This window comes from Limulus polyphemus, unplaced genomic scaffold (assembly GCF_000517525.1).
Source record: "Limulus polyphemus unplaced genomic scaffold, Limulus_polyphemus-2.1.2 Scaffold2509, whole genome shotgun sequence".
Classification (NCBI taxonomy): Eukaryota; Metazoa; Arthropoda; class Merostomata; order Xiphosura; family Limulidae; genus Limulus; species Limulus polyphemus.
Window position 1 is genome coordinate 118,243 of NW_013668119.1, and position 10,739 is coordinate 128,981.

The following is a 10,739-nucleotide window of genomic DNA, read 5'->3' on the forward strand; positions in this document are numbered from 1 at the left end:
AACTGATACAAATTAGTTAAAAGTGTCATTAATGAGATGCAGAAGTGGTTCCAACTGTTGATACAATTGTTGTGTACCTACCTACTCTAGAACCAAGATGTTTGCAGCCATAGCTGGATGCCTTGTCAGTGAGATAGTTACAAGACCAGCTCATATTCCAATAAGGAGCATCTTGCTTACAACAAAGCACAAAACAGCTCACCTGCAAATGATGCCATGAACAGTCCAGTGAACCAAAGATGTATCGAACAATGATCTGTTTACCTGAGAGTCTCTTTCACCTTGCAGGCCAAGCAATTGTTGGTGATTTTAAACACAAAGCTACATGATGTTTTATCAATGCACTGCCCATCACAGGTATCGAGATCAGATTGTTAGTGTCATTAGCCTTCTGAGCAATTGAGGGGGTGGGGGGTACCAAGCAATTGATATACATTCAAATACAGTAATATGACACAATGGCAGTGGGGAGACTTCTACATCAGATGAAATGGTGTCAATAATATCAGAAAATATAAACGCTATATACTAAGATATTGTACCATTGCTGTGTCCTTAAGCAATTAGGTACAACTTCAGTCTAATGTATGATTATGTCCACCCAATCTTTTTAAACTTGTCAACACATTCTTGATGAAAAAAGGGATGGTCTACATGCTCCCTTTGAGCGTGTATGGGGTGCTCCACATAACATTCCATCAAGTGTCACTAACCACTAGATATGTTTTGGAAATGGCTCATTCTGAGAAGTGGTTCAGGATACAACATTGGTGTTCATTTAAAGGCTTATATTCCAGCATCTGTAGTCTAAAATTGTATTTGTCCTCCAAATATATTCATAATAGTGACATGTTTGACTGTATTTTTTTAACATTCCAAGCTTCATGATATTCAAAGTGAATCAAGTAATCATTGTATCCTTCCTTAGGATAATTGTTTTTTCTGTATTTTATTCCAACGTTATAAATAGTTTGTTTGATCAAAGAATGAATACACTGATGTCTTGTAGACTTTGAAATTTATTTCAGTTTCCCCTTTTTTTTGTGTTGTATAGGTTTTTCTACTTTTTATCAGTATTAAACATTGTAATATCTTAAATATTATTGGTCAACAGTGACCATATCACACGCTGTGCTGATTTTTGTCTGTAAAATAAAAACCATGCCTCCTTTTCTCTAAATAAAAATGTTGTGCTTATATTTTTTGTCATTATAATGTTGATCTTTCTCAGTTAACTTTTACAAGTAAACTCTTGGAGTGATTTGTATAGGAAGATATATTTGGTTACAGAGTTCCAAGAAATACTACAAAAAGAAATTAGGAATGGGCATTTTTCTATTTTATTAATAGTTTTCTATTTGTTGTTCTATGAATTTTGGCTTACATTAAATTTGTATTTGAATTCCAGCATTTAAAAAATGTTTTACAATATGTCTCGGAATCAAACTCCCCATCAGGTAACTTGCCCGGGTATGTTTTAGACAAAAGACACTAAGTTTTGTTATTCATAAAGAAAAACAACTATGTATACATGGATACTTCTTAAAACTAAGAAAAATACCGTCACCGGTTCGATATGTTATAAATTTAGCTATGATTGAAAATTAAAAGTTTAAACTTCGACAAAAATAATTTGGCAATTTTCTTTCCTGTAAGGAATGAATCATCAGTTTTTGCAACGTTAGTATGATTTTTCTTCTTCTGTGTGCTGTAAATATGTTACAATTCATAATAATTTCTCTTAAGCTACGTGCGTCAAAAGAAAAGATAAATTTACGCTAGAGATGTTCCATGGATACCGAGAAACTATTCTTGTTTCTTTAACACACTAAGTAGAAAACATTTGCAATATTTTTTTTTAATAAACCTTTTACACAATTTACTAAGTAAAATCAAGTGAGAGAAGGTCCATTTATTTGCTAAAAGGTGTTCAACAATCGTAAAATCTAACTGCCCTCATTAATGTATGCACTTACATGTATCACAGAACAAGAGAAAACTTTAGGTTTACTCATACTAGCTATATGTTTACAAACAATTTCTACACAACAAACACATACACACACATTTTATAACAACCTGTAAATATTACAAGAAAATTTGTTAATTCTAACTGTTCAAAACTTTTTATTTACCAAAAGCTAAAAACTAACATTCCCTGAAATAAGAGTGAAGTTAATATCTTGTGTCTGAGGTGGACCTACAACCAACATGTTTTGCACACATGAAGGCTGTTGAATTCATTATTATTATTTACAAACTTTATATAATCAGCTTTTATATCTTGCATACCTTACAAATGATATACAAAGGTTTTTTTTAACAAATAAAGCAGTCGGCTACAAACAGCAATGTCCCATATACTAACATCGAACAACTATTCTGTATTTTTGAAATGACAAACAGTTTGAAGTAGTTTTTCATTTTAGTATACAAAACAACTCATTTTATTAAATTTTTGGTCCAAATCTTTAATAAAGTGGTACTTTAGAGTGGAAAAATCTTAGGAAAATAACCAAGTATGAAATTTAAAGACATCCAAAAGAAAAACGTATTAAGACAGAAAAGAGAATAAAACAAACAACAAAATAGAATATTTTCATTATTTCTTGCACATATACTTCTGCTTTTACATTTTATCCGATATATACAAACTTTTGTGTATCTGACAAAAGGTATGATACACAAAAATCATGCAATTTCACTTGTATTCCATGATGAATGCATTGAGTCATGCCAATGTCTACATATTTGATGGGGGGGCAATCTGCCGACATCTGTATTTTGAGTGTTGGTGAAATTATTCTGTCATGTCCAGTTTTAATGGACATATTTTTTTCTTGAGTGCTTTTTAGTGGAACCTTTTTAAATTTTTTAATACTTGGAAATGTATCGCATCATAACTGTGAAAATAGATCATATTTAAATTACTTTTAAGCTCGCAAAAGAACCTATTCAATCAGTCACTGTAGCTCTCTATGGTAAGAAAACTTTACTGATATATAAATTCCACTTACAAATAGAATGGAGGTAAACAAACATCTAAGTTGTTAATCCACATCTTTTTCATGTTCAATTACATTAAACAAGAATGAAAATTAATTTTATTACACTATTTTGTTGTTTTGAAACATCAAATTCAAATGTTTCCAACTCACACAAAGAAATCTTGCCTTACCTTGTTCTAAGAACTAAAGTTAAGTAATGTTTTTGACTTAATATTAGTTTTCTAGAAGTAAATGTACGAGATTTTACTGCAATTTGAAGAAAATATTAACACACAAAAAGAAAAATATATAATTTCTTTTTACTTATGTACTCTTTCTCGATAATTTTTCATCATTTTCTGGTTGTTTACGCAGTCACACCTTCTCGGGTCTTTTTCCTTTTATACTGATTACCTACACCCGACATCCTCTCCAAGTTCATTTTTCATGTCACTTCACTAGAAACAAGTCCTTTTGATGTTAGCTAAAATACTTTCTCAACTTTTGTTTTCACATTATTTTATAATTTTAGTTATAAGTACCTGATACTCTTTCTTAGTTTTTTTTTTGAAAACTTAGGACACAAACTACTACAACAACTTAGAACATGCAAAAACTACATCAACGCAGGACACACACATAAGCTACACAAATTACATTAATTCTCTTACACAAGCTCATTCTTTAAAATTTCCTTTTCACTCCCATATACGGTAGTTACAACTTTACTTCGACTGAAACTAATAGTTATGAGATATTAATTCAAAAGTAGTTTCCAGACATAATATATATATATATATATATAGATATCATAAAATCATTATACTGGCACACAGATACAAGACTAGGTGCTTACAAAGTGACAATGTTTGTTATAAAACAACAGTAATTAACACCTACAATATCCCATACATTTCTATGACCAAGCTACCAACTAATAAAGAGTTGTTTACGAGAACTTTTTAATTACCTAGAGTTTATTCTTCATATTAAACATGTTGAAAAATATAACTCGCTTGGAGAAGAAAGTTTGTGAGATCGTCAGCTTACTGCGAAGATCCACTATTAGAACTTAAGAAGTTCTGTTCACTTAAGAAATGGAATATTAAATACTCACTACTGCAGTCTTAACAGTAACGTTATACCAAGTTTCAGTTTACCATAACTTAATATCAAATCAGTTTTGATCGTAAACATTAATAATAAAAAAATAATCACTGTTTATAGTGGAGATAAGCCTAATATGAAACAAAATAATCTTGTATAGGTCTGTGGTTAAAATTTTTTTGGGCATAATGTTCTTGAAATAAGTTTGAGTTAAATAGCTTTTATGTATTTAAAATTTACATGTATGCAAATAAGAAATCCAAGGCAAGGTTCATTAAGATTCACAAGTTAAGGACCTTGGTAAGGAGGTGGAGCATTGGCTGGTATGTAATCATGTGTTGGACTTCCGGTGTCGACTGCTGTCTTGGGTACACTCTGCTGGTTGTGTTGATCAATATCGTTGTAATTTCCTGATAAGGAAAAAATCTTTATTTTAAATAAAATTCTTGAAGTTCGTGATGTCACTTTTAAAAGAAATATCTCTTAAAAAAAAAAGTTACACCCAGAAAATTATTTTCTTATTGGTTTTTTTATATTACAGATATCTAGGTTACATACCAGACAAAGGTTACTCTATATCTTTATAGAGTAAAAATAAAAACATTTTTCTAGACTTTTATTTAAATCATGTCTATAAATACATGTATTTGTCAATACTGTACAAACCATTTCAGGGGGTTCTGACAAACATTTTGAAAAAGTGTATTGATCCTGTTCAACAAATAATTATCTATCTATTTTTATGTATATACATCAAAACGTTTCCTGTAATTATCATTAACTGATAGGCTTCTTTCTGGTTTGAAAAAGAGCGTTTGCTCGAAACGTTGCCAAGTAAATAAATTACTACCATAGTTTTTAAAAGTCACTTTTCTCTAAAAGTCTAATATCTTTTCTTTTTTTTTATCACCTTCGCACTTTTCTACTTTATATATATATATATACATAAATCACAGTAATTTCAGCTTTAAGCCTACATCAATAAAACACAACTATGTTTAATTCACATTAACAACTGACCTAGATGTGTCCACCTGATATAGACCTAAGGCCAAAACGTAACAATGATGTGCGAGTTCAAGAGTCAACAAGTTATTTATTTTACTGTGCTTTTCTCTGCTGTTCTCCGGTCGTCACTTTGAACACAAAGAAATAACACTAACAAATTAAACCTGTGATACAAAACAATTCACATTCTTTCAAAGTACATAGCTACTATATTTGAGCAGAAATTCGTTACCATCTTAGTGTAATACTGCTGTTAATGTTCTTTTACAACTTTTATTTTGAAAGCTAAATATCACAGTACTATTGTAAGTTGACATTTTCCTTAGCTGAAGATGTATTTTCAATAGATACTCACCTCTATGCACAGATTAGCTATTTTCTGTTTGAAGTTGTGCTATTCTACCTTAAAGATGTGCATGCGACCAGCCTTGCGAAACTCTTTAAGTGAATACACGTGAATTTGCACTACTGCATGATGACATATAATCGTGCAGTAAAACCCTCCATTAATAGGAGTGTAACATACCTCCCTTTACCAATGCTCCCTCTACAATAATGAGTGAAAATCCTCATTCTTTGAAAAAGCAATCAATAAAAATGTACCGGGAAAGTGAGGAGGAAGGGTGTGAAAGTGCACAGAGGTGAGTATCTATCGGAAATAGATTTTCAGGTAAAGAAAATATTAACTTCTGGCACGACGACTCACCTCTGTGCACAGATTAGGTAGGATCTCATGTTAAGATGGTGGAGGGATCAGTGCTGAAAGTACCAAGATGAACCTCCTTTCAAGAGCACTAAAAGGAAGCCCATGGGGTGCAACAGCCTATGACAGGATTTCCATATGGACACACTCCTGGGAGACCACATCTTATCTCAATCAGGGTATACTCTTTGCCCGAGTGAAGGATAGGGAGAGGCGGGGAAGCCTGAAAGGTGTCACAAGGATGTGTGGAATACATACTTGACCATCAAGCCATTGGAAGATAAATATATATAGTTTAGCCTGTAACAAATGTACTTACCTCCATAAAACTATGGGTGAATACCAGCTCTGAAAGAAGGGCACATGTGTAAAGTATCCATGCAAAGCTCCTCATCTGTCATACACTAAGGGTCCATGCAAGTCTCGAGGGGAGGGGGCACTGCAGTGAACACAATATAAGGATACTTATGACACCACCACTCAACCATCAGACTCTTAAGGGCTCATTTCCAGCTGTGGGAGTAGGATTAATGAGCAATACATCGTAGCTGAATATTACAAAATATCAATAACTCTGCAAGCATAATTGGTGGAGTCATGTCCTTGCAGGAGTAGGTAAAGGAGAATAGGTTATGTGAGATACGTGTCTGAAATCCACTTGGACATTGTGATGTATCTAGACAAGTTGGGGTGGTCCATACTATGCCTCGGAAACACCTCTGGCTACCTTCTCAGTGTCGAAGGACTTTGTGTTTTAGCACCTTCCAGGTCCCAATTGCTGAAGATTTTCCATGGTCCACCACCCTAGAAGCTGGGAACTGGTAAGTGGCAAGGGTCTACAATGCTCCAATTGAGGGAGGGGGGAGGTTTCCCATAGGGGAGACCCAGAGAATGTGCCCAGATCCCCACCAGTTCTTCAGTCTGGAAAGGTCTTATACTGGAGAGAGTGCAGTGGGTAACCATGCAATCAAATTTTTGAAAGCCAGCAAGTACTAGCCAGAGAAGTGGGCAGAAGCACAACTCTGGTGCTGGATTTTTCCATGATAGTCCATGGAATGTATATAGTCTAGATCGGAATGGAAAAGATTATATATAAATACCATGAGTAGAATTCCAGTGATGTTGTGGAACACCCCAACTAGCAGTGGGCACTGATTGGGCCAGGGTGGGTGGTCTGAGTGTCTTCTGTTATCCTGGCCTGATGCAGAACTTTCGGTAAGTATCCCCTGTGAGGCAACACTAGTCACCTCGTGGGATCCAAGGGCAGAAGAATGGTGAGGAAGGAATATGAAATGAATACTCACAATTCTTGCAGGTACAAGGTTAATTGAAGAATGGCCATTTGTGGAAGTCTGTATGCTACTGGAGAGGATACAGCCAGATAGTAGAGATAGTTAAATGTGAGATGAATGAGTGTGGGGTAGTCCACATGCCAGCCTAGATAAAAGACAGGGAGAAGGAAGCTGAAGAGAGGAGACTCGAAAGAGCATACAAACATCTGCCATCAGAGGAGTTTATACAAGATGTATGAGCTGGCGGATTCAATCCATAATGAGGTAAGGAGAGATGGCCTGGGTAGAGAAGATGTCCCAGTTACAAAAGGACAGTATGAGGAAGAGTGTAACAAAACATTGAACAGCTGGGACAGGACCAGAGCATCTGTCTGGAACAGAAATAACACCAAAAAGAAAAACTGAAGGAGGGGATAAGGGAGAAAAGAAGTGACCACTTTTCCCTAACATGGAATATGAAGGAAAGACTGACCACGATAAAAGAAAAGGTAAGAGCAATAATGAGAAAGCAGGAGGAAACAAGGGCATAGATGTGTGTATAACAGCTATCAACAGTAAGTAGAAATAGGACTCATGAGTCCAGGGAGAGCAGAAACATCTGTTAGAGGTTTGATAGGGATTCAGGTAAGAGCACGAAGAACCACAATGATAATCCAATCAGGCAAGAAGTAGGATAGGGGCACTGATAAGGAAGGAATGAAAGAAGGTAGAAAAGAGGCAGATAAGAAGAGAAACCATGACATTGGAAAGGCAGAAGGTGGAGTAATTGCTGCCCAACAATCCTATACTTATAGACAATGAGTGGACAATTGCAGAGAAATAGGAGAATCTGTAATGAAGTCAAAGGGAGTAGTGACAAGACCAAGACAAGAAATACATCCTGTATGTCAGCACAAGGAAGAGACAGAAGGGTGACAAAGGGATGGCTACATGATCATGGAGGTAGACTGGACAATCCCACACATAATGATAAAAGGATGTCATATACCGAGGAAAGAGCAATATGTGAGGGTGGATCACAAGGGATGGAAAGTTGTGAAGGGGAAGACTGGGCTGAAACTCAAGGAGGTAAAGTAACAGAAATAAGGTTGTGATAGATGGTGAGGGGCCACCAAAGGGACCCCACCCCTTAAGGAGTGTCTTGAAATTGACCTGTGGGAGGAGATGGAGAAGAGGACATGCATAAGTAAAAAAGATGGGACAGACCAAAAAATAACTTATACATGTTAATTGGTAAGGTAGAAAGGACAAGGCATTAATCAGTGGGAACAAATTGAAACCTGAAGTAAATGCCAAGTGCAGCACTAAAAAGGGAGAAGAAAGGAAACAATAGGTAGAAGGCATCTGTAAAGCAGAAACATTGAAAGATATTTAAGAGGTAGAGAATTATTGGGTGGAAAAGTTACTTCATTTCATCCTCTTCGGCTTCAAAATCTGTGAAGGGAAATGCGTGGCAGGGATAGAAGATGAGGGCCCAGGCAGCAACAATGACCCCCACACACACACACTGGACAATGTTACGTTACTCTTCTTCTTACTGCAACACTTTTCGAAATACGTGATGGCTGTCATGATGTGTTGACAGCAAAAACTTCCTAAGTTGTTGGTAACTGTGAATAATATTTGTACTCACATTCAAGTTAATCTGAGAATTCATAGAGAAAGGTTGGAAATACTATGTAAAGTTGTTGAAGTATGTACTTCAAAAAGTCTCAGTGAAAAAGAAAAGAATGAGGATTTTTGCACATGAATGTAAAGAGAGCATTTTCACAGAGAAGTATGTCACACTCCTACTGGTGAAGGGCTTTCCTGCATGATACATCATCATGCAATAGAGCAAATTCACGTTTTTTCATGTGAATGTTAGGTGCAAGTTTCACAAGGCATGCAAATCTCTAAGGGAGAATAGACCAATGAGTCATCGTATCTTTGGGCATTCATAAGCAGCAGCTATAACTCTTGTTTGTTTGTAGTTATATGAAAAACAACACAATAGGCTATCTGTATTAAGTCCACCCCAGGTATTGAAACCTGGTTTTTAGCATTATAAGCCTTCAGATTTACTCTTAAAGGTTGTTTTTAGAGTTGAAATGCTGGGAAATAAGCTTTTTGTTTTATACCAAGAAGACATAGGCTTACCTCTGGTTGATCTGGAGAGAATTTCTATTTAGTATTAGTTATGTTCTTTATACACTAATAGTTTTTTTTAATTATTTAGCAGTTGGTTTAGTAAAGTGGTTCATAGATAAGACAAATAGAGTTAAACAACCACGAATAAAGAAAACTTATAAAGATTGCTATCATACTAAAAATGTTGTGTATTTGTTTGTTTGTTTTGAATTTCGTGCAAAGCTACACGAGGGCTATCTGCACTAGCCGTCCCTAATTTAGCAGTGTAGGACTAGAGGGAAGACAGCTAGTCATCACCACCCACCACCAACTCTTAGGCTACTCTTTTACCAATGAATAGTGGAATTGACCGTCACATTATAATGCCCCCATGGCTGAATGGGCGAGCATGTTTCGTGGGACGGGGATTCGAACCCGCGACCGTCAGATTGCGAGTCAAACGCCCTAACCACCTGGCCATGCCAGGCCACAAAAATGTTGCACAAGTTGTTTCATGATTCAATCAAAGTTAAATCAGAAAAATGTAATAATTCTACGTTTTTTCTTTCAGACTGGGTTTATTTTGTATTTATAACACACAAGAAATTAACAAATATTAAAGATAAATCACTAACCTGAAGGTATTCCTGGAATACCAAGGTCATCATAGCGACCGCCTCTTTCATGAAAGATTTTCAGCAGAACAAAAATTGACACTACCCTCAGAATGAGGTTTAAGATGCACATGCTGAAATGAGGAGCTAAGGAAATTTTGCAATAAACCTTCTGGTTTGGACTTTTCTGCTTAACTCGGTAAAAATACAATTATTATTCAAGAATGATAAAAACAACATGAAATTTCAAAACTCCAATCAAACATTACCTAAGCTGAGTAGTAGTACTCCACTTTTAAACTTATAAAACAAGCTTCAAACTGGTGGAACTTTCCCAGAGTTTTTTCTAGAGGGTTCTTCAAACAAACATGGACATACTGATAATCATTAGAACTACAAATTAATAATCCCTGGAATTTCTAAACTTGCACAAGTCAAGTCTAATTTCTCATTACTATTTTTTTGTTAAAGCCTCCAAATTTGATTATAATGATATTTTTGAGTTTTTTAGCTACACTTCCAAAATGTTCAACTTGAAAAAAAAAGGTTATACAACCAATTTCTCCTTAATGTTGTCTGGCGAGTTTTGCTTTATAGATTATTTTAATATTTCAATTTTGATAAATTTACAAAGAATTTATTCATACTTTCTTCCCATTCTATCTGACTTGATAGTTATAATGGTTGGAGACGGCTTGAATGGGTAATGAAGAAAAACTTTAATATAAGTTTAACATAACAGCAAATGTACAACGTTTCAACAAGGTTTTGTCATCATCAGGTAGGTGACAAAACCTTTTTGAAACGTTGTACATTTGCTGTTATGTTAAACTTATATTAAAGTTTTTCTTCATTCCCCTTTCAAGCCGTCTCCAGCCATTATTAGTCTCAAAGTGGGTTCCTCATCATCGAATTTGAA

The 10,739-nt window shown here is 35.0% G+C and overlaps 1 protein-coding gene across 3 annotated transcripts in view; it reads right to left on the reverse strand.

The window, feature by feature from the left end:
* Window positions 1-1,750: 1,750 nt before the first annotated feature.
* Window positions 1,751-10,739, reverse strand: part of LOC106467154 (type-1 angiotensin II receptor-associated protein-like) — a 27,649-nt gene continuing 18,660 nt past the window's right edge. For 2 of the 3 annotated variants that reach the window (XM_013927475.2, XM_013927476.2), the window contains exons 7-8: window positions 9,842-9,954; window positions 1,751-4,504 (exon numbers count right to left, since the gene is read on the reverse strand). In XM_013927475.2, the coding sequence (XP_013782929.1) occupies window positions 4,383-4,504; window positions 9,842-9,954 (235 nt within the window). In that variant the 3' untranslated portion in view covers window positions 1,751-4,382. The remainder of the gene's footprint in view (window positions 4,505-9,841; window positions 9,955-10,739) is intronic. The other variant, XM_022395287.1, reaches the window with a different exon arrangement.